Source organism: Saccostrea echinata, unplaced genomic scaffold (genome assembly GCF_033153115.1).
Source record: "Saccostrea echinata isolate AGI-Se365-2 ecotype Australia unplaced genomic scaffold, CSIRO_AGI_Sech_v1 ptg000022l, whole genome shotgun sequence".
In the NCBI taxonomy this organism is placed as follows: domain Eukaryota; kingdom Metazoa; phylum Mollusca; class Bivalvia; order Ostreida; family Ostreidae; genus Saccostrea; species Saccostrea echinata.
The window spans coordinates 19,379,521-19,405,303 of record NW_026889771.1 but is presented as its reverse complement, the minus strand read 5'-3'; the positions used below and the strand labels follow the sequence as shown (position 1 = coordinate 19,405,303).

Sequence of the window (25,783 nt, the reverse complement as noted above, 5' to 3'; positions counted from 1 at the left end):
GTAAACAGACACCTGTGGGAATTTGGTAATGAAACTGCGATGTTCATCAAATTATTTCAATTAGGCCTACTCAGCGTCAGAGATAACACTTTTAATTCATACAGACTGTCTCAAGAAACGCACAATAATATGACAATACGCAAATACAAAGTAGAACTTACTGAAGCGAGTCCGTCGAAGCAAACCGAATTTTCCAGGTTGATTAGCGGAAGCGAGTATTGTCAAGTTGTACATAAAATTTCAAGGTTTGAAGGTAGTAAAATCGCGATATTTTAAGATATACTTTACCGATTAATTTGAAAATGAATAGGGTTCGTCCTTTTACAATGCCACATAAGTATGTAGAAGCTGAGAATTGATAGTCCAAAGGTTCTCTTTAAATCTTGCCCACAAGCTGTAATGGACACACTAACTCACTCAAACACACAGATACGCACAGCAGCGATGCTATATCCCCTCCACAACTAGTTGCGCGAGGGGATAGAAAGGGGGGGGGAACATTGTTACAATCAAATGCCAAAAAAAATATATATAATTATCAATTCAATTCAATTAAAAAATTTTTATGGTAAATAAAATATCCATTTTTGTTCTTTTAAAACCCCTTCTACCCTACAGGGTTCTTGGTAATTTTGTTTTACATGTTATGAGACAAAGGAGGAGGGGGGTCTTATAAACACAGTATAATTATAAATACCAATATTTTGACCATCTGAATTGCCCAGTTTAACAGAAAAAAGTGTATTAAAATCATTGATACCTTGTGTTACGTCTTTTAAATGATATCCAAACTAGGGCATCTCTCTCTCTCTGGTGAAATACAAAAATGTTAGGGATGTTTAAATTTACTTATATATAGAGTGAGAATTTATATCCAGTAGTCCGGTGATATTTTAGGAATGACTCTAATTCTTGGCCAAATTATTCGAGTATAACCTGGTTTGGGTCAGTTTACGCTTTATAATCCGCGAAGCGGATTATAAAACAGCATAAACTGACCCAAACCAGGTTATACTCGAATAATTTGGCCAAGAATTAGAGTCATTCCTAATAATTTAATTTTAAAATCATTAAATAACTAAGGGTGTAAAATTTTGTTGCTTTTTATTAGTTCAAATTTGCCGCTCAATAATACAACCGTAGTAACGGAAGTAACAGAAGTGATGGGAAGCGAGGGGAGGTAAAAACTGATGCATAGGCCTAGCGACAGCCTTGTTGTTTGTTTACATGTGGTAAGATCGAATTATTGTTAAGTTAAAGGTACATTTATTAAATCTGGAATTTTCCATGAATCCCGAGGACTGCAAATGAGAGGATTGTATGGATACAGATGATTCAGCTGGTTGTCAGGGGAATTCATACTTATCAGTCTAGACGAACTCTAAAAATGGTGTGAACTCCGAAAACGAAGTCTTTGGCTCCATCATGCATTGCGGCAAAATGGCGTCCGATGTAAACAAACGATGGATTGTCGTTCGCTTTCTCCAAATATACGGCTGCATAATGGCTGTATTTAGTGCACTGTGACTTTATTTTAATTTTTGTTGAATGGATAATTATATTTATTAAATAATTTTTTTTGGATATTGACTTATTTATTGCTTCAAACTCTTGCATAGTAGTAAATTGGATATACGACATCGAATTCAATACTGCCGGTAAGAATTATTTTCTTATTTGATTTATTGTCTCCTTGATTTAAATTTTATGTTGTTCCTACAATATAGGTGCTTTTATTTGTTTTTGAAGACACCCAGCTTGTATTTATTTTAATTAGAAAATGCGTATTTTTCACCACGGAGCAGAGATATTCACAGGTTCATTTTTAGAAGACATGTCATGACCTTAATTTCTAGAAGAGTGGTTTTTAAAGATTTCATATTGATAGCTAATAGTGTTTAAAATGTTTTCATAATAATATCTGTTCGCATGTGATAAACAAGAGGCCCAAGGGCCTTAACAGTCACCTGAGTATGATACAATAATTTAAAGGATGCATAGAGTATAAAATGAATACTGAAATCAATTCAGTATTGAAAAGCTTTAACGCATAAGTGGTCCCGACCTACCCCATAAAAGGGATGGGGGGGGAGGGGGGGAGGGGGCATGGGGGGCTATGATTTGAACAAAATTGAATCTACACTAACTAAAGATGCTTACATATTTCTTTGTCTGTGACTTTTTTTCCTACAAGTTTGAATTTACATTATGGTCCCACCCTACCCCCGGGGGTCATGGTTTGAACAAATCTGAATCTACACTATTTGAGGATGCTTCCATATAATTATGAACAATCATAGTTTGCTGTTCTTTTTTTCTTTTTTGAAAAATTTCCTATGTATTCCTATGCATAACTTTAGTCATCAATTGTGGTCCCACCTATCCCCAGGGTTTTTTTTCAAACATGAATCTACACTACCTTAGGATACTTCCGAATAGTTAATAACCAATGATGGCTTTGCTGTTCTTGAGAAGATTTTTTCTATATATTCCAATGTAAAACTTTGATCCTCCATTGTAGCCCCATCCTACCCCCAGGGGTCATGATTTGAACAAACTTGAATCTACACCACTTGAGGATGCTTCCATATAAATATGACCAATCATAGTTTTTCTGTTCTTGAGAAGAAGATATTTAAAGATTTTTGCTATATAATCCTGTGTAAAACTTTGATTGTCCATTGTGGTTCATTGTGGCCCCACCCTATCCCTGGGGGTGATGATTTGAACAAGCTTGAATCTTCACTACCTGAGGATAATTCCACTTGAGTTTCATCTTTCCTTGCCCAGTGGTTCTTGAGAGGAAGATTTTTAAAGATTTTTGCTATATATTCCTCTGTAAAACTTTGATCATCCTTTATGGCCCCATCCTACCCCCGGGGTCATGATTTGAACAAACTTGAATCTACACTACCTGAGGATGATTCCACATGAGTTTCGTCTTTCCCCATCCAGTGGTTCTTGAGAAGAAGATTTTTAAAAGATGCCATTAATTTTTCACTAATTTGTAATTATCTCCCCTTGGAAGAGGGAGTGGCCCTTCATTTGAACAAATTTGAATCCCCTTTACCAAAGGATACTCTGTGCCAAGTTTGATTGAAATTGGCCCAGTAGTTCTGGAGAAGAAGATGAAAATGTGAAAAGTTTACGACAACAATGACAACGAAGCCGACGACAGACAATGGACAAATTTCGATCAGAAAAGCTCACTTGAGCCTTTGGCTCAAAATACCAGGTGCATACCTTCATATGGTTAATAATGTGTGTACAAATTTTCAGACAAATCCATGCAATAGTCTCCGAGAACAGGTCTGGACAAAATCATGACTACAGACAGACGGACATGCTGATTCCAATATATCCCCTTAAACTTCGTTTGTGGGCAGTATAATAAAAGATACAAGGTAGGATAATATATTACTTATATAATTATATATTACTTATATAATTTCAATTTAATGTCAGTTGTTTTGTCTGTTCATTGAATGTTTTATCTTAAATACCTGGATGTCAAGGAGCAAAAGGTCGCTAACTTTGCCAGTGAAAAAATCTTAATTTGTACACTAAAGTTATATTTTTGTAAAATACAAACTCTTACCCAGGTAATTAAAAACCTTTGATCTATCATTTCCGAGTAGTTTTACATTTGCAAAATGATCCATTACTTTGCAACAGCATTTTTTGTAAACTTCTACTTTTGGTGTAAAAAATGCACTTTTTTAAGCATTCCTGCATACTTGTTCCCCCATTTAAGGGGTTTGGTTTTCCTATTTCAATTTACTCTGTGTTGAGGGTTCGACCAGACGGATGCATGCTTGCTGAATTCTTATGCTAACAAGCCCTTGTTGTCAAGGACTTCGAAGTGGCAGGACTCCATTAACATCTCTTATTTTATGGTCATTGAAACATTTGCAAATTAAGTCAATTTCATATTGAATTTTGGTAATATTTTTTTAAATTTAGGCTTGTTGTGATAGAGAGTAATTCAAAATATTTTTCTACTCTTTTGATTTCAAGATGTGTAGACATAATTTATGTTTACATGGACCAGGCAAAAATAGGTGTTGGGCATTAGGTGGTTTGAGATTAATAAAATATTTTAACACAATTACACATGATTAACAGCTTTCTTTTGAGATAAAGTGATTGGATATATTCCACTGACGACCATACTTGCCAACCTCCAATATGTAAAAATTTGGTCATGACCAGATTTGGAAAGTAAAAAATCTGGTCATAGTGCGTAACGACATTCACGACACATTTAGCACCATGATTAAATTAATATATATGTATATATAAGTATTTGTGTATTGAAATTATTTTATTAAAAATAGGCTTTAATTACAATGATAAAAAATTTAATATATATTGATTAAATTTACATGTTAAAAGAGCATTGAAGGTTTCATTATTCAGTATTGACCTGAATTAAGTGTGCAATTTTTATAAAGCAAAGTCTTTCCAAAATCTGCATTGCTGATTTGAAGTACATGGAAAGTTTGTGCTAAATTTAAAAGTATTCTCATTTTGTTTTTTGAAGTTATTTTTCCTCTCCCGAATTAATTTAATGAACAAGTGCTATTAAATGTACAGTTATGCCTACACTATCTTCGAACACTTTATTTCATCTACTGAAAGTTGTTTTCCAAGATTCCTTGATATGTACATAAATATCGTTTCTCATTTTCTTGGTTCAATTTGTTCCTGCTGGCCCTGATAATGATCTCTTTCTACCAGAAGCCATTTTAAATTGACTTCAAACTTTGATTTGTCAAACAATTTACGCCTGCACTGTTTACATGTATTTACTGGTACACGGCCTACTGAACATAGCCATCAGCATTGTTTATGTATATCCAGCTTGGGTTGTAACTGGAAGTTAAAAGTGCAACCTAATTTACGAACCAAATCCGGAAATCGGGAGATTTTCCGGTTGTTTGGAAAAAATCGGGTGAAAAGCATGACCCGCCGGGTCATAAAAAATAATCCGGTTAAGGGTAGAGAAATCGGGTGTAACCCGACGAAATCGGGTGAGTTGGCAACTATGCTGACGACAGATATACATGCATGTAATACATATGACAGTTGTAATATGCTTACTAGAATCTCTGAGCAGAATATTTTCAGCCACATATAATTATTTCACAGCACGTCCAATCATCTTTTCTTATCTTTTTGTTAGTTGTTATTATGTTACAAAATATTAAAATAAAAAATTAATGAATTGAACCAATTGAAGGGGGGGGGGGGGCATGTAAGTACAATAGTCAGAATAACTTCTTTATTATAAATCATAATAAAGGTACCAAACTTTGATGAATATTTAATTTCGTGGATTGACTCATCAAAATCCAGGAAAATTGGTGCTAAATGAACAATAATGAAACCACTGTCTAATACATACATGTGATAAGTCAAAGACCACAAAACTGTACAGGAGCCATAAAAAAACTGGAATTTGGGTGAAAAAACTGTACACTGCCTATCAAAAAACGGTACAAAAAACGGTATAAAATATTGCTTAAATTCTTCTCATATTAAAGGCACCTTATTTCTAAACCAACATATATATATTGTTGCAAATGTCTTATTTTAAAAGTTGTAATGGAGATTTGAATGCTTTAAAATTTCATATATTGTGTTTTATAATCACAATGTTCTTATGAATCGACTATAAATTAAGCTAGCTTAGATGTTAGTTTGTTTGCCAACTTTATATAGTATTATTGTGAGAGTCAATGTCATCGTCTTGTTCATATTACTGATATATACATCAGCAATGCTAAATAACAGCAGCAATCATACATAAATTTCAGCACATAAAAACTTAAAACTATATCCTTTATTTCATTTAATCATGGTAATAAACATCGTATACTTTATACCTACGAAGATCTGGGTCAGATTCATGTATATTAAGCCATGTATATCAACTTCAGAAGTTGGCTTAATTTTTTTCAATCAAGTTACGAAACATTAACAGTTAATAATTAAGTACCCCTTTAAAAATAAAGCTACCTAAAGGGGTATCTTGATACGGATTTATATCAAGATAATTATCCCAACTGGCAGTTCACACCTTCCACGCGATGGTTTGTGTACTTCAGAAGGTCAAGTGTCAAACACAGGTGACGTTTTCCAGTGTCTCGCGAGCGAGAATGAGAGGAAAATGGCGGCATTTAGCATGTTTAGTGAGAAATTCAAAATACTGTACAAATTTTCATATTCCGTGAATTTGGTGTCCTGCCGGTACATATCACATGTATGAATTAGGAATTTAAATACATGGAGCATTCCTTGTTAATTTCCAGAGTCTCCACTCAATGACATCAGACAAATGACAGCCCGGGAAACCGACATGCATATTAGCAGGCCTCTAAGAGACCTCTAAAATTTAGGTGCCAGGTTATAAGAAGTAAATTAGCAAGTTAAGTCAGGACTAGTGGTTTCAGATTGTTAGGAAGTAGCTCAACTGGTCTTTTACTCATAAAAGTTAATGTCAAACCCTGCATGATCAGGTAACAATGACCAAACTTACCCTAAAAACTGACTGCTATTGTTGAGACTGCTCTCTAAAGAGTGACTACCACTCATCAGACTTGCTGTGTAAATGGGTCTTCCTCGTTCTGGGCATTCTGTAGCATTACTTGATTCCACTTTAAAAGAAATACCTTCATTTCGCTGAAGTGAGGACAACTCCACTACAAACAAACCAGAACAAGAGGCCCATGGGCCACATCGCTCACCTAAGCACTCTGGATAGGAAAAAAAGCAGAAATCAATATTGAAAAGTTTAAATATAAATGTGGTTCCGACCATTGATCTTCTATTGAGGTCTTGCCCTACCTCCAGGGACATGATTGAACACATTTACATAGTGTAGACTCAAATTTGTTCAAATCATGACCCCTGGGGGTCAAATATTGATATGACTAATCATGGCTTTGTTGTTCTTGAAAAGAATTTTTTCAAGATTTTTGCCTAAATATTCCTATGTAAAACTTTGATCCCCAATTGTGGCCCCACCCTACCCTGGGAGGCATGATTTGAACAAACCTAAATCTACACTACCTGAGGATGCTTCCATGTCAATATGACTACACAAGACTTTGCTGTCCTTGAGAAGAAGATTTTTCAAGAATTTTTTCCCTATATATTCCTATGTAAAACTTTAATCCCCTATTGTGGACCCACCCATTCCCCAGAGGTCATGATTTGAACAAACTTGAATCAACTCTACGGATTACTCTACCTGAGGGTGCTTCCCTATAAATATGACTAATCATGGCTTTGCTGTTCTTGTTGAGAAGATTTTCAAAGATTTTCCCCATATACCTATGTAAAATTTTGATCCCCCATTGTGGCCCCCACCTTACCCCCAGGGGTCATGATTTGAACAAATTTGAATCTACATAATGTAAAGAAGGTTTCAATTAAGTTTCATTTTTTTGGCCAAGTGGTTCTTGAGAAGAAGATTTTTAAATGATACCACCAAATTTTCACTTTTTCTTAATTATCTCCCCTAGAAAGAGGGAGTGGTCATTCATTTGAACAAACTAAAATCCCCTTCACCCAAGGATACTTTGTGCCAAGTTTGGTTGAAATTGGCCCAGTGGTTCTTGAGAAGATGAAAATGTGAAAAGTTTACGACAACGACAGACAACGGACAATTTTCAATCAGAAAAGCTCACTTGAACCTTTGGCTCAGGTGAGCTAAAAAGTCAAGTTCTCTCTCCACCTCAAAAAATGTTTTATTTAGGTCAAATGACATGTTCCTGAATAATACATGTATATAATTTTCCCCAGAATTTGTGATTGAGGTAGAAATATTACTACTTTACAAGTTTACTCTTAAAACATTGAGATACATCGACTGGCATTTGTGCAAGATTCCAGGGGATAGTATTTCCTACTGTAAACCTGTTTAATTCCACATGTTCAATATTTCACAATTTTCTTTACTGGTATATTTCATGGTAGTATAATTTCATGGATGTTAAAATTTTTCTATAAAAGATATTTGTAATTTTGAAAAAAAAAATTTCTTTAAAAACAAAGAAAGCTATTGTGGACTATACAGGTGACTCTCGAAGTTCAAGGGACCATAAGAAAAGTTCGAGAGATTGGGGGGTTCAAGAGATAGAAAGTGAATAAAATCTGGAATTATCAGTTCTGATCATCATTGTTCTACTATTATACATACGAAGTGAAGTATATGTTGATAATGTCACTGCACGTTTTTATTCGTATTTTACAGGTAATTCACTTGATTTCAACATAAATGATCGTATTTTGAATAAATGAAATGATTATTCTAGTTTCAATATTTATTTGTTCTCATTTCATGATTACATGAAACCTGAATAGCAATTGTCGATTTGGCTATTCCCCGGGCTTGATCAGTCCTTCACCAGATTGCTCGTAATCAGTATTCAATTCCTTGTGCAATGTTTGCCAAACTGGGATTGTGTAGACTCTAATAATATTAAAATTCATAATCTATGGAAAATTACTGACACGTCCCTAAATTATTTTCTCAAAATTATCATCTCGTCCAGTCAAAATAAGCTATGAAGCAATTTGTTTAAAATTTATCAATTAACCAATTAATTATATCAACACTCGGACTCACAGGTGTAGTATCATCTATGTAAACACCCAATTAACATGTCCATCCCAGCCCCAGGCGTTCACTGTTATCCAGGGAAGTCCAAGCTGCATAAATTTTACGCTTGATTGACGTGTATACATGCGCAATCAAAACTTTAAGAGATAGAGAGTAAAAAACAATGAAATGTGTGTAACGGGACCCAGGTCTTGCTTCGAGAGATTGGAGTTTGAGAGATCAGGAGTAAATTTGCTTAGTTATGTAGAGGAAAAAAACGGGACTGGCGTTTCACGTCGAGAAATCGGAGTTCGAGCCATCGAGAGTCACCTGTATATAATATTCTAAGAAGCTAAACAGCTGTTGTTATTAACCTGGTATTTCCAAATGTTAATGGTTTACTCTTTTATTAGTATGAAATATTATAGTTTTTTAAAGTGTATGGAAAGTATTTGTATTTAGTAAATGAATATTCATGATGGCTTAATGTTCGTTGAAAATTCTTTGATCAAGAACATAGTGAAATTAAAACTATTGCAATGTATTTCACTTTTACAGCATAGTTATAATCTTTCTGGTGATCTCTTTAATTGTTGATATCACAGTTTTTGGTACACACACACTTACTATATATATATATATATATATATATATATATATATAATATGTCAATGAATAGTTGACTATTCAACTATCAGTGAAATGGACCGACAATCGAATAATGAAATGACATTCAAATATTATTATACATGTAATTAAATAAATGCAATAAAAGAGTGATGACAAGATGGAATTCTCATCACAAAATTGAGAAACTGTCTTTCCTCAGAGACAGTCAATAAAATAATTTACATCTTTAATCAAGTATCTCAATACTGAATTTAAGTTTAAAGCTAAACACTACTCATAAATGGGCGCCATCACATAGGTATAAAAACCCTTTGATTTCGTTACACCCGATTGCATACTTGAAACTAGTGGCCGATATGTAGTATTCCTTCCATGGTCTTAGATTTTGTGCATTTATTCCTTGTTTTTATGTGCATTTTCTGTTCGTAAATAATGTATTGACTTGTATATTTGATGTTACTTTTCTACTGGCTTGGTAAAAGTGCATGAAATTTGATAATTTCATCGTGACCGAGTAGCACGACAATGAAAGATGTACGTCTATACTTGTCAGACCTCTACAGCAAAATACCTTGAACTGTTAAGAGGTCTGCGGCTTATATAGGGGTTGTATATATAGGGGTTGTTATACAGGGGATAGCGAGGATGAACGAGAAATATGGCGGACAATGCGAGTAGTGTTAAGCTTTAGTGTTTATAAATATACATGTTACATGAATTAAAAAATATTTTATATATATATATATATATATATATATATATATATATATATATATATATATATATATATATATACAGTAAAACTTGTTGAATCTGGATGTTGTGCATTCCGGCATGTTGGTCAGTCTGGCGTAATGTTTTAGCCCCAAGAATTTTCTTTATAATTTATGTTTAATAAATATTGTTCAATCCGGATCTTGACTATTCTGTAAACCGGCCGCTATTTGAAGAACTAACTGCTCATAAATAGTACAAATTATCTCCTCTAATCCAGCCACTTATGTTTACCTGTGCCCGCTGGTCATTACCGAAGTCTCACGTGGGGTAATTATTGTCCCGTTAATGATCTCTCCTGTATCGACAGTTTAGATATTAACAAACGCGATAAATAAATCATTAATGGTTCAAGTAAGGCGATGGTTGCGTGTAGCATGTCTGTAGAAAAACTTGGAGACTTATTCATGACCTCCTTTCTACTTTTGTTTTGCGTGCATGACGTTGCAATTCCAATTACTTCCCTTTGTGTCGCTAGTTTACAACGACCATAACAACAGAAGACTTTGGTCCAATATTCATTAAAACATTTGAAATTAACAAATACAGTGTCAAAATATTCAAACATATTAATTTTAAAAGAAAGAAATTAATTAGCAATCTGTCCCTAACCAAATAATATTTACAGCTACGATGAGGTTTTAGAGTGTGTTTAAAACATTTAACGATTTTCAAATTTAATAAATGACCAAGAGATATTATATTTCGTTACTGAATAAAAAAAACTTTAAACAGAAAGGAAAAAATTCTGAAGAACAAACAGAGTTCAAAACAAACGAAATAGACAATTTTTTCAAGTGAAACATTTGATCAAGTATTTATTTACCACTCTTTGTTTATATCTATGTAATTTTTTGAACTTGCTATAACGGTTCAATTATCTCCAATCCGGATGTTGTCTAATCCAGCCAAAAATTTTGGAACCACTGGTCGCCGGATTAGACAAGTTTTACTGTATATATATATATATATATATATATATATATATATATATATATATATATATATATATATATTAGGGATGTCAAATCGGTCAATTTTTGATAATTGGTTACTCGGACGTTTTTCCGATCGAGTACCCGGGTACTCGGTAAAAAAAATATAAATACAAGTGTGTTAATTTTCTTGAGCCCCGTTAAGTTATATTAAACTCCTAAGCTGTTTTTATCATGTTTATAAATGTATATAAACATTGAGTCCAACGGGGATGATTTTTTGGTACTATATTTATTTATCAAACAAACACAAAAGACACAATTAATGCATCAAAAATTAGAAAAAAAATTGTTTACAGTTCTTCTTTAGGATCTATTCATCAACGCAAAAGGAGGACAATCTGTTACGCAGGTTTGTGGTGATTAGACTAGCGAAAGAGAAGGAACAGACGTTGTTGGGATCGCTAATCTAATATTATTTCATATGCTGGTTGTTTCCCCCGTATACACTAAACTTATTACGCAAACTGACTTTCAATATTTTTTGAATCTTTAATTATTTCTAAATATTTCTCAACTTTTGAAGTGGGTACTAGCATGTCCGATTTCAGTGCCGTATATTAACTTAATAATTTTAAAATGATTTGAAGATAATGGATCATATTTAAGCGATGTTCACTGAAAACAATTATTGAAGCCATCCAAAAATCAAGGACCACAATAGGTGAGAACAGCTGTGTACCAGGTGACTGGTCACTAATTACAGTATACACACTGCCACAGGCGATAAGGGGTGTTTTACAGGTGTAAATGACGACATGCTTATTACCGTATGCATATTAAAGTTGTTTTTTGGATAAGTTTTTGAGAAAAATATGTACTTTGAAATAAGAAAAAATACACATCCGAATAACCGAGTACCATTTTCAGTATTTGATACTCGGACGTTCGATCGAGTACCCGGTTAACCGGGTACTCGTTGACATCCCTAATATATATATATATATATATATATATATGCATGATATATAAAAAGTAAATTACAGGAATTGTTTTTAAATTTTTGAAATATTCTATAGGACTCAACAATAGTTTAGCTGTATATCTCAAAACATCTCTGTGCTTTAAAGCTGTATGATTTTGCAGTGCAACTGCAGGCCTAATTTAAATATTTGAAATGTGCTGCATCTGTGCAGCAAATCAGTACTGCTTTGCAGTGCTAAGGTAGTGCTGCAGGACAGCATATGTGTTACTGTTGAAGCAAATGCACTGCACAGCAGAAACTTTTAAAGATGGTCTTAAAGATAAATATATAACACAGAATCAGGAAAAATACAAACTTTCTATTATTCAAGAAAGTCTTTAAAATCCAAATTAGAATCTGCATCACTGGAATTTTTTCCGAATGCAAACTGAGCTTAAAAATAAATTTATTTTTTTCAACAATAATCTCACCCAAGAGTCAAGCATCAGTGTGAAGGCATTAAAAATGGTAATTCCTATTGTTTCTGATGGAAGCTTTTAGTTTTACTTCAAGACAATAGCCAAAATTTGACTATATAACAGTTATCTAAGTAAATATAGTACAGACCTGCAGAGTGGCTCCTTCCAAATCCTTTGGGATATTCTCCTGAGCTAATACATTGTTTATTGTCATGAAGAGCATTTTTGAGATCTGTCAAAAGAGATTTTCATGTTATGTTTTGAACTCTGGATAAGATTTGACATGGTGAAACCATAGTGCCATCAACAAAAGGCCTATAGGCCACAGTATAGCCAGGTGCAGAGACAAATATTTTCAGAGAATTAATGCATTTTCACTATATTACAAATACAGTTCCACCCTACACCAGAATCCCTGACCCTGGGATGATGAATTTCAAGATTTTAGTATAAAATGAATGTGTTGAACAATATGCCATTCACTTATGACATCACTGTGAAATTACATCAATCATTTATGACTTGATTAACAATGAATTTTTGGTCATATGTCAAACCTGTTTATACACAAAAAGCTAAAATGCCTTGTTCATGTACAGTCAAACTTGTCATAGCGGTCACCTTTATCCAGCAGTCACCTGTCCTATGTCCTATGTCTTGTAAAATCGCTGTTTTACCTCGTATATAGTGGCCATTTTGTTCGATCGCCTGACCAGATCTAAAGTCAGGTGACTCCCAATTTTTGTCACTAATGTAAATAATTGGTCTTGTGTAGCAAGATCATGGAAAAAACAAGATGTGTTGCCCCCGTATGGCAACTTATAGCAAAGGTTAAACTTTCTCAAATGCAAATCAAATATGTTGGTACCCAAAGTAAGGTCTTGTCTCAAGGAATATACCTGTGAAATATGAAAGCCCTAGCAGCAACTGTTGAATAGATATAGAAAAGGTTAAAGTTTTTCAAAAGTAAGTCAAACATCAAGGTCAAGGTCAAATGGTCAAAATTAATGGAGCCTTAGGAAAGGCCTTCTCACAAGAAATATACAGGTGAAATATGAAAACTGAAGCACCAATCATTCAAAAGTTATGACCAAGGTTTAAGTTTTTCAAAAGTAGGTCAAACTCCAAGGTCAAGGTCAATGGATTACAATTGTTAGTATAAAAAGGAAGGTCTTGTCACAAGGATTACATATGTAAAGTATGTAAGCCCTAGCACCAACGGTTCAAAAGTTATGGCCAAGGTTAAAGTTTTTCAAAAGTAGGTCAAACTCCAAGGTCAAGGTCAAAGGGTCAAAGTTGTTGGTATCCAAAGGAAGGACTTGTCAAAAGGATTACACATGTGAAGTATGAAAGGCCTAGAACCCAACGTTCAAAAGTTATGGCCAAGATTAAAGTTGGATAAAATTTTGCAAAACTGGGTCAAACTCTAAGGTCAAGGTCAAAAGGTCAAATCTGGTGGAACCCAAAGAAAGGTCTTGTCACAAGAAATACACAAGTGAAATATGAAAGCCATAGCTACAACCAATCAAAAGTTAAGGGCAATGTTTAAGTTTTTGCGGACAAACAGACAGACAGATGGACGGACAGGGCAAAAACTATATACCCCGGAATCTTTGATACGGGGACATAATAATTGGCTTTATTAGAACCATTTAAAATATTGCATAATTTAGTTATTTTTTTAACAAAACTTAACAAGGGTGCTTGTGACCGAAAAGGTTATCAGGAAAACGGGCTTACGAGAATCTTAATCTTATTGAATTGGAATCTAGTTTAAAAAATTCTGAGTGATACACAAGGCATCCTTATTAATCTATTAATGTATACAATAATTAGGAGTTTCCTAATTATTAGTTTATGTATGGCATGCCCAACTCCGATAGGTGTAATTGTGTAAACGCATGACAGGCTGTTCTTAACACATAAGAAACTACTATTTGTACAAACCCTAATTAAGTGATTTGTATACTGTTAGGGCTGGTACACATGGTAAGGCTTGCCTTATAAGTCTAAAACTTTATGTTTTGCAGGACGTACGGCTCTGGGGTCCAAGATTATAAACACTTCCATAAATCCCACGGTTTTTTTTTTTTTTTGAGCTGTAAACAGTGCATATCATTAAAATAGAAGTATAGATTACTAGCTAGGACTTTGAAATAATTTTACAGACCAGTGCATTCACACTTCTGAAAAAAGAGGAGGTAGAACAAAAGCATTTGCGGATATTTTCATTATCTTATTCGAATATACTTATGTTCCCTTCAATCTACCCACGTGTTTGATAAAAATAGATTGAAATTTGGGTGAATGGATTTCACTGGTTGAGAAGAACATGTCAGCTAAGTCTTGTATTAAGATATAGAGCAGTGCTCTATTCGTAAGTCAGACTTGCAACGCTTGAAAAAACATGCATTAAGGGTGTACACACGGTAAGGCTAAAACTTAAGTTCCATGACTTATAAGGCAAGCCTTACCGTGTGTACTGGCCCTAAAGATGTGTCCTGGTTATATCGTGATTTTCAACTATGTAAGATGACCGTTAGGATTAGTTACGCTTCATTGCTCACAACACCTGTGAATTTGATATCAATTTGTATTATGCACTGCTTTGATAAACTGAGAATATTAAGACTTGTCCATTTATTATGCTTCTATTTATGTATTATTAAAGATACAATTATCTAAACTTGTTTTTTAGAGGCAGTTTAGATAAAAAATACATTATATTTTATTCATGGCACAACATGATAATGTAATCTTGTAATAAAAGAAAGTTTTGTTGTTGTTTGGTCAGGGAGGATAATGCAAGGCCCTTTTAGACTCAATATATTTTTGTTGGATTCATCAAATTTATCTTGAACTTAATCTTGAGACTATCTAAAGAGCTAAGCCCACGAAGGGTTAAAACATGCCCTGTGAAATGGAAATGAAACTGAATTTTTGGTCAAATATTTTTTGCTTAAAAGATAGTCTAGGTATTGTTGTTTATCAAAGTGGAAAAAATCTTGGAGTTCTGTACTTGTATACCTGAGATCTACATCCCCATTTGCTTAAATTTATCTCATTTTTGGGATGAAATGATCAAATTTTATTTTATTTATCCAAATACAACATAAGATAAGTGAAAGTTCCAAATTTATTTACAATACTACTAAAAACATTCTACATTCTAAAACATTCTACATTCTAAAAACATTCTACAATATTTGCCTTGAGGGCTCATGCAGCTTATACAAAGATAAACAGAGTCAATCTCCCAGCATCAGAACCAAATACTAGTTACATAACTGTAAACAGTTGTATACTCTGAGAATCCTTCAGGCTGAGAGCAACTTGCCTATGTGAACACATGCTCACAAGCACCTGTATGATGATGGCTGAGGGCAAGAAATGCTTGCCTATATGAGGCATGTTCACATGCACCTGAATAGATTAGGAATAGAGATTATAGAGTACACATAATAATCCCAAGAGTCCAGAGTCATGATTTGAACAAACTTGAATCTATACTACCCGATGTTTCCATGTAAATATAACCAATCATGGCTTTGCTGTTCTTGAGAAAACAAATTTTTTCAAGATTTTTCCTACATATTCCAATATAAAACTTTCATTGTCCATTGTGGCCCACCCTACCCCTGGGGATCATGGTTTTAACAAACTTGAATCTACATTACCTGAGTTTGTTTCCAGATAAGTTTCATTTTTCTTGGCCAAGTGGTTCTGGAGAAGAAAATTTTTTAAAGATTTTTTCTATGTATTTCTCTGTAAAACTTGATCATATCAAAGTAACTAATCATGGCTTTGCAGTTCTTGAGAAGAAATTTTCCTATATATTCCTATGTAAGACTTTGATCCTCCATTGTGGCCCCGCCCTACCCTGGGGGGTCAGGATTTGAACAAACTTGAATCTACACTACCTTAGGATGCTTCCATATAAATATGACCAATCATGGCTTTGCTGTTCCTGAGAAAAAGATTTTAATAGATTTTTCCTATATATTCTATGTAAAACTTTGATCATCCATTGTGGCCCCACCCTACCCCCAGGGGTCATGATTTGAACAAACATGAATCTACACTACCTGAGGATGCTTCCATATAAATATGACCAATCAGGGCTTAGCTGTTCCTGAGAAGATTTTTAAAATTTTTTCCTATATACCTCTATGTAAAATTTTGATCGTCTATTGTGGCCCCGCCCTACCCCCAGGGTTCAGGATTTGAACAAACTTGAATCTACACTACCTGAGGATGCTTCCGTATAAATATGACTCATCACGACTTTGCTGTTCTTGAGAAAAAGATTTTTAAAGATTTTTCCTATATATTTCTATGTAAACTTTGATCATCCATTGTGGCCCCATCCTACCCCCGGGGGTCATGATTTGAACAAACTTGAATCTACACTATCTGAGGATGCTTCCATATAAATATGACCAATCATGGCTTTGCTGTTCTTGAGAAGAATATTTTTAAAGATTTTTCCTATATATTTCTATGTAAACTTTGATCATCCATTGTGGCCCCGTCCTACCCCAGGGGGTCATGATTTGAACAAATTTGAATCTATACTATCTGAGGATGCTTCCATATAAATATGACCAATCATGGCTTTGCTGTTCTTGAGAAGAATATTTTTAAAGATTTTTCCTATATATTTCTATGTAAACTTTGATCATCCATTGTGGCCCCGTCCTACCCCAGGGGGTCATGATTTGAACAAATTTGAATCTATACTACCTGAGTATGCTTCCATATAAATATGACCAATCAGGGCTTAGCTATTCCTGAGAAGATTTTTTAAAGATTTTTCCTATATATCTCTATGTAAAACTTTGTGGCCCCACCCTACCCTACAAACTTGAGTCTACACTACCTGATGATGTTTCCATAAGTTTCATCTTACCTGGTCCAGTGGTTCTTGAGAAGAAGATTTTTAAAAGATACCAATTAATTTTTCACTAATTCTTAATTATCTCCCCTTAGAAGAAGGTGTGGCCCTTCATTTGAACAAACTTGAATCATCTTTAGCCAAGGATAATTTGTGGCAAGTTTGGTGGAAATTGGTGGTTCTTGAGAAGAAGTCGAAAACGTGAAAAGTTTACGCAGGACGCACACACGCACGCCCGCATGACAACGGACGAAAACAGATAGAAATAGGTCACCTGAGTGACTCAGGTGACCTAAAAATATTCCCACAAAATTAATTTAAAGCTTTTGTTTAAATTTTTTCAAAGAAGAAGGTACGTTATGTACCATTATCGGCCCTGTACCAAAATCTGATGAAGATTTTTTTGAAACATGTCTTTTTAATTCAGCTTAATTTTTGTAATTATCTCAAATCAATTCTTCTACAAAGCTGTCTGAATGTAGATAGTTTCTTTGGAAAATGACACTATGACGTTATGACGTCAACCTAACGACGCTACGCAAATGGGTACATACCTCTAATTATTTTTAGAATTGGTAGGAGAAGAAAGTAGTGCAGAAAAAATTACAAGTTCCTTAATTTGCAGACCTAAATTTAAACAAGAGGCCCAGGGGCCACATCGCTCACCTGAGAACTGTGGCTAGGAAAAGAGGAAAAATCTGTTTAGTATTGAAAAGCTTAAATGCATAAGTGGTCCCAACCTACCCCTAAAAGGGAGTGGGAGGGGGGTATGATTTGAACAAAATTAAATCTACACTAACTAAGGATGCTTACATGATTTTTTGACTAACTGTGACTTTTTTTCTCTACAAGTTTGAACTTTCATTGTGGCCCCACCCTACCCCTGGAGGTCAAGATTTGAACAAACTTGAACCTACACCACCTAAGGACGCTTCCATATAAATATGACCAATCATAGCTTTGCTGTTCCTGAGAAGAAGATTTTTCCTATATATCCCTATGAAAAACTTTGATCGTCCATTGTGGCCCCACACTACCCCCGGGGGTCATGATTTGAACAAACTTGAATCTACACTACCTGAGGATGCTTCCAAATAAATATGACCAATCATAAGTTTGCTGTTCTTGTGAAGAAGATTTTTGAAGATTTTTCCTATATATATACTCCTATGTTAAATTTTGATCGTCCATTGTGGCCCCACCCAACCCCTGGGGGTCATGATTTGAACAAATTTGAATCTACACCACCTGCAGATGCTTCCATATAAATATTACCAATCATAGCTTTGCTGTTCTTGAGAAGATTTTAGAAGATTTTTCCTATATACTCCTATGTTAATTAAAACTTAAATCTTCCATTGTGGCCCAACCCTACCCCCGGGGGTCATGACTTGAACAAACTTGAACCCACATCACCTGAGGATGCTTCCAAATAAATATGACCAATCATATCTTTGCTGTTCTTGAGAAGAAGATTTTTGAAAATTTTCCCTAAATACACCTATGTAAAACTTTGATCGTCCATTGTGGCCCCACCCTACCCCTGGGGGTCATGATTTGAACAAAATTGAATCTACACTACCTGAGGATGCTTCCATTTAAATATTACCAATCATTGCTTTGCTGTTCTTGAGAAGAAGATTTTTGAAGATTTTTCCTATATATTTCTATGTAAAAATTTGATCATCCATTGTGGCCCAGCCCTACCCCCGGGGGTCATGATTTGAACAAATTTGAATCTATTCCACCTGAGGATGCCTCCATATAAATATGACCAATCATAGCTTTGCTGTTCTTGAGAAGAAGATTTTTCCTATATATTTCTATGTAAAACGTTGATCGTCCATTGTGGCCCCACCCTACCCTCGGGGGTCATGATTTGAACAAATTTGAGTCTACCTTACCTGACAATAATTCCACATGAGTTTCATCTTTCCTGGCCCATTGGTTCTTGAGAAGAAGATTTTTCAATAATGCCATTAATTTTTTGATATTTCGTAATTATCTCCCCTTGGAGGGGGGCATGGCCCTTCATTTGAACAAACTTGAATCCCCTTTACCCAAGGATACTTTGTGCCAAGTTTGATTGAAATTGGCCCAGTAGTTCTGGAGAAGAAGATGAAAATGTGAAAAGTTTACGACAACGCCATCGCCAACGACAACGACGACAGACAACGGACAAATTTCGATCAGAAAAGCTCACTTGAGCCTTTGGCTCAGGTGAGCTAAAAACTGTGATAATGTATTAAACTGAGCCTCATACTTGTTGATAAAGAGTATGTTCCCTTGCAAAAAAGCTTGGCAGATGTAATTTATCAAGAAGATCAGCAGAATTATTTTATGTATTATAGCACCAGTGAGAAGTCTTGAATTCCCCTACTTTCACTTTCATTTTCAGAGGTTAACGCAGACAGACGCATTTTGCCGGAAAACGAATCTGACATGCCACCTCGAGATTTTAACCAAGGAAAGACAACTTGATGTGCTTTGATTTGAGGGGTCACTCAATGCTGAACGAAAATTAGGGACATTGCTATGTGAAGAAACTTAAACATTGCCACCTATGGGAAAACAATTAGTGGGCTGTACCCAAATACGAGGGTTGTTGGAAAGTTCATTATATTACTTTCAAGAGATTTTATAAAAGAACATATTTTCTTATATAACAAGAGGCCCAAGGGCCTTAATGGTCACCTGAGTATGATACAACAATTTCAAGGATGCATAGAGTATAAAATGAACTGAAAGGTGAAGCTTTGTTGCCCAAAAGCAAGAAAAATAGGGTGATCATGATCAACAAAATAATTGGTCTTAATATTCATTAACAGTTCATAAATTAGGTTCTAATCTGTTCCCCATTTATCACTATCACTATACAGTATATTAACAAATTATCAATGCTTCTGTACTATTTTAATCCTTTGTTGAAATCTCTTACATTGGCATCTCTTGGTCTTTGATGAATATTTAATAAGACAAGTTATTTTTGTCTCATTTTATTTATCTACTACTTACAAGTCTATCTGATCATTAAAACTATGAAAGTACTTTTTGTATTATACAATAAAAGTTTTTGCATAATTCTCTTGTTCTATTTACCTTTCAAGTACATTATTTACAGTGATAAATTATCAAAAGTAAATGGCAAAGGGGAATAACTCCTCTCAGTAGAATACAAACTAATAGAGCCCTGGCCAGGACCAGAACACTTGACCAAATGGTCCAGATGTTCAAAAATCTGGTAAAAATTTCCTTCCTTATAAAAACTTTTACTCTGTTTGCCTCAGATATGCCCAGGTGCAGAGAAGATTTTTAAATAAATAATGCATTTTTACTACAGATTCACTATATTATCAATAGAGCCCCAACCCCCAACCCCCCACCCCAAAACACCAGAGCTTCTGACCCTGGGACCATATGTTTGCTCATCATCACTTTGTTTATCTGCTTAACACTAAGGAGCAAGGAATTAATGCATTTTCACTAAATTATCAAGAGCCCCACCCTCACACCAGCACATCTGACCCAGGGGTCATGAAATTCACTACTCTGGAAGAAGCACACTTGCTCATCATAATTATACACTTAGCTTCTTTGCAAAGAAATTTTGCTTTTTCACTTTATAATCAATAGAAGCCCTCCCCCCCCCCCCCCCCTCACCAGAACCCTGAAACCCGGGGTCATAAAATTTACAATTTTGGAAGAGGCATCCTTGTGTATCATAACAATGTACTTTAGTCTGTTTAAGCAATACCCAGGGGCAGAGAAGAAGATTTTCAAAGAAATAATTCACCTTCACTATAGGATCTATATAGCCCCGCCCTAGCACCAAAACTCCTGTCCCCGGGGCCATGAATTTCACAATTTTGGAAGAGGCATCCTTGCTTATCATAACAATGTACTTAGTTTGTTTAAATAATACCCAGGTGCAGAGAAAAAGATTTTTAAAGAATTAAAAAATTTTCACTTCATAATCAATAGAGCCCCGCCCTAACACCAGAACCCCTGATCCAGGGGCCACGAATTTCACAATTTTGAAAGAGGCATCCTTGATTATCATAACTATGTATTTAATGTGTTTCAATAATACCCAGGAGTAGAGAAGAAGATTTTCAAAGAATTAATGCATTTTCACTATATAATCAATAGAGCCCCACCCTAACACCAGAACCCCTGACCCAGGGGCCATGAAATTCACAATTTTGAAAGAGGCACTCTTGCTCATCATAACTATGTACTTAGTTACTGAATTTAATACCCAGGAGCAGAGAAGAAGATTTTCAAAGGATTAATGCATTTTCACTATATAATCAATAGAGTCCCGCCCTAACACCAGAACCCCTGACCCAGGGGCCATGAAATTCACAATTTTGGAAGAGGCACTCTTACTCATCATAACTATATACTTAGTTAGTTTATTTAATACCAAGGAGCAGAGAAGAAGATTTTCAAAGAAATAATGCACTTTCACTATGTGATCTATATAGCCCCGCCTAGCACCAGAACCCCTGACCCTGGGGCCATGAATTTCACAATTTTGGTAGAGGACTCAATGCTTATTACAATGATGCCAACAGTTTGGCTGCTTGATGTCCAGGAGTAAAGAAGAAGATTTTTAAAGATTGCATTAATTTTGGTGGTTTTAGCCCCACCCCTCAGGCCCCAGGGGGGCAGGGACCATGAAATTCATAATTTTTGTTCCCCTTCACCCATAGATGCTATATGCCAAATTTAGTTGAAATTGGTTGAGCGGTTTCAGAGAAGAAGCTAAAAATGTTCAAATGTTAACGCACATCGCACGCCGATGGACAAAAACGGATAGCAATAGGTCACCTGAGTGACTCAGGTGACCTAAAAATATTTATTTTGTTGATGTGTGACGTTTCAGAAGCCTTGACCCTGGGGCCATGAAATTCACAATTTTGGAAGAGGCACTCTTGCTCATCATAACTATGTACTTAGTTACTTTATTTAATACCCAGGAGCAGAGGATTTTCAAAGAATTAATGCATTTTCACTATATAATCAATAGAGTCCCGTCCTAACACCTGAACCCCTGACCCTGGGGCCATGAAATTCACAATTTCGGAAGAGGCACTCTTGCTTATCATAACTATGTACTTAGTTACTTTATTTAATACCTAGAAGCAGAGAGGTAGAATGCAATTTCACCATATAGTCAATAGAGCCCTGCCCTAACACCAGAACCCCTGACCCAGGGGCCATGAAATTCACAATTTTGGAAGAGGCACTCTTGCTCATCATAACTATTACTTATTTACTTTATTTAATACCCTGCAGGAGCAGAGAAGAATTTTTTCAAATGAATAATGCACTTTCACTATATGATCGATATAGCCCCACCCTAGCACCAGAACCCCTGACCCTGGGGCCATGAATTTCACAATTTTGGTAGAGGGCTCAATGCTTATTACAATCAAGCAGTTTGACTGCTTGATGTCCAGGAGTAAAGAAGAGATTTTTAAAGATTGCATTAATTTTGGTGGTTTTAGCCCCACCCCTCAGGCCCCAGGGGGAGGGGGATCATGAAATTCACAATCTTTGTTCCCCTTCACCCATAGATGCTATATGCCAAATTTGGTTGAAAATGGTTAAACAGTTTCAGAGAAGAAGCTAAAATTGTTCAAATGTTAATGCACATGGCACGACGCCGGACAAAAACGGATAGCAATAGGTCACCTGAGTGACTCGGGTGACCTAAAAAATCGATGTTTGGCTGCAGAATAAGATATTTGACCTGTTTATGAGAAACTGGACTGCTTACGTCAAAATTGTGGGCGGGATCACCTAAATCTCATTTGCATTTGTTGGTGTTCGACAGTGATGAAATTGACCAAGTTTAACCACAGTATGGTTTTATTATATAAATTTACATCATGGAAGCCAGCACAAGATATAAAGGTATAACAAAACATTTATTGACTAATCTTCTCGGGCAAAATTCATTTTGTCGATCTATCGATCAGTTAAATAAAGGCCTCAGACAAACAGTTTGGTTTTTGGGTCCGACAATATACATACAAATGAAAGATTATTGTAATTTATATGATTTTAAAACGAGAGAGAGAGGGAGATCGAGGGGGAGGGAGAGAGAGATATGTAACGCATATTTAATAGTATGTTTATTTCAATTGTTCAATGAACATTTTCAAAGTTTGGAAAAAAGTGGGAAGGGGCCCTGCTCCCTTGATTCTTCGTGCCTGATAAATTACTTGATTTCAGACTTGTCCACACTGACAGATAATCTGTTCCACAGTACTTGTATTAAATTGTGTCATACACATACACCGCTGACCGTAATGGGTGAAAGAATTTAGTGACAGGTAACCTTGCTGAAAAGTGAACCCTTCATCCAACACAGCTTTTTATTATTATTATTTTTGATTGAAATTCTTTTTGGACCTTTCTGTCGCCTTTTCATTCCAGTCTTCTTTTAACTTCACTAGATCCTCGACAGATAAGAAATTACAACTCTAGTAAATGTGGAATGATCTAAAGTAGAATATATGGGTAAAAAATAAATTTTACTAGGTGAAATATGAGGCTTTGTTTTTTTTTGCATAATATTATCGGCAATTTCTACAATATAAACTTATGCAGATGCAACACGCTTATATTGTGCTTGGAATTATAAAATCTGAAAATATATTGAAACATTTACCGTGCACTTGTATAAATGATTGAAAATAAAAGACTTCAGACTATTAATTAATCTGATCAGTCCTGACCAACAGTATGCAGAAGATAGGGAATTTATCCCCCCCCCCTTCTTCCAAAAAAAAAAATGTGTTGCAAGGGGACTTGTTGTGACGTCATCTTTGAGTTTATTGCGTAATTTATTTACATAGATGCAGACATCAGCTAGGCCATTTCAGTAGCAAAATAAAATAAAGGCTAGGATTTAAGCATTTTCTTTTCTGCAATAATACTTTTAGCGATTTCATTTGTCAGCTGAACATTTTTATTTTATTGCTTTAGTATATTAAATTGATCTCTTCCCTTCTTGCTGGCAACATTTGTCAAATGTAAGGCTCATTTGTATAATGAAATAATATTATAATTTTTCATTTCTATAAAACATTTTTTTTAGTTTTTATACTATTTTCATGACAAATATATTTGTGTGAGCAATATGAATATGGTCAATCAGTGATAAATTTATTTTTTAACATTATTACATGAAATACACCGTTAATATTACTCCTAGATAAGAATTTGCCTCTCGACCAACTCGGTATCCGCCACCGGAAATAGTCATGAAATATCAAAATTATCTGCAAACTACACATTCCTCGAGCAAATTTTTACCATTATTCTTGCTTGTCTTTCATCAAATTATTGTTTTATTTTGCTTGAGGGGTGTGCACTACTTCAATTTTGGGAATTTGTTGTATAAATAGTGGAAAAAATAGCAATTTCCGGAAAGAACAGATGTTTAAATCCTGTGAATACCTCTAATCAACGTACTTGCGAATTTTTGTTTTGCATATATCAAACCTACCAATCTTCTTCTACACATTCATAGTACAGTGCAGACTCGTTATTATGATGTTCATTTTGTCACGGGAAAATATTGTAATACAGCGGGTAATGTAATAAAGGTTCCCAATAAAATCCATTAAAACATCGTTTTGAAAGCTTGTTATTTTTGTGGAAGGTGTATTTTGGCCCTTTTGTTCCCTTCTTCTGTTCCAATTCTTTATTAAAACACTAACACATATATAATTTATTAACAACTTATCTTGAATAGATATCTTCATGATGATATTTCCGTTTCCTTCATTTTAAAAGAAATATGCATATTTCTCATAAAAACATCGACGATCTTCATTTATCTACCGCCATTTCCTTTTACTTTTACTTTCATTTCTGACTCTCTAGATAATGCGTTTGTATAAATTTCAATACGCCATCTTTGTTTTCAATTTATAGTCGTTACTACATAACAACAATTTTTAGCGAGTTTTTGGGTTTTCAATGAGCTTAGAGCAGCTGTGAACAACTGATGAAAGAGAGCAGTGTGACTGGCATGTTTATGGACGGAATTTGACAACATATATGTCAAAATAAATTTGATTTTTTAAATTACTAAACAGAGTTCAATTAGCAATTCATCAATTATTGATTTGAATTTATGCTGACACCTGTGAGGTAGTCCAAGCCACAATCCAAGCTGTTAAAATGTAAGTGAAGTTCAAATTTGGCCAAAATTATGTTTGATACCCAAGCTGTCCATTACCGCAGTTTAATTGCAAACGAAATTACACAACGTAATACACAAGATTAAATGTAACCTTTTATTTAATAAATTAATTTTATTTATTAACCAAAGTAAAAAAGATAAAATAAACTTTACACAGATAGATAAACTAGAGAGTAGATTTATAAATAAACAGTTTAATTGTTTAACAATGGCTTTGACATGATGTCTCCAGTTCTGCTGATCTCGCTAGAACAGGTGTGTGCAGTCAAGCGTCA

General features: G+C 34.8%; 1 protein-coding gene across 1 annotated transcript in view; it reads right to left on the bottom strand.

The window, feature by feature from the left end:
• LOC133191008 (protein bicaudal C homolog 1-like) overlaps nucleotides 1-25,783 on the bottom strand; it is a 524,664-nt gene that overhangs the window by 130,002 nt on the left and 368,879 nt on the right. Inside the window, exons 12-13 of the mRNA XM_061326674.1 lie at nucleotides 12,539-12,622; nucleotides 6,542-6,704 (exon numbers count right to left, since the gene is read on the bottom strand). Coding sequence (XP_061182658.1) covers nucleotides 6,542-6,704; nucleotides 12,539-12,622 — 247 coding nt within the window. The remainder of the gene's footprint in view (nucleotides 1-6,541; nucleotides 6,705-12,538; nucleotides 12,623-25,783) is intronic.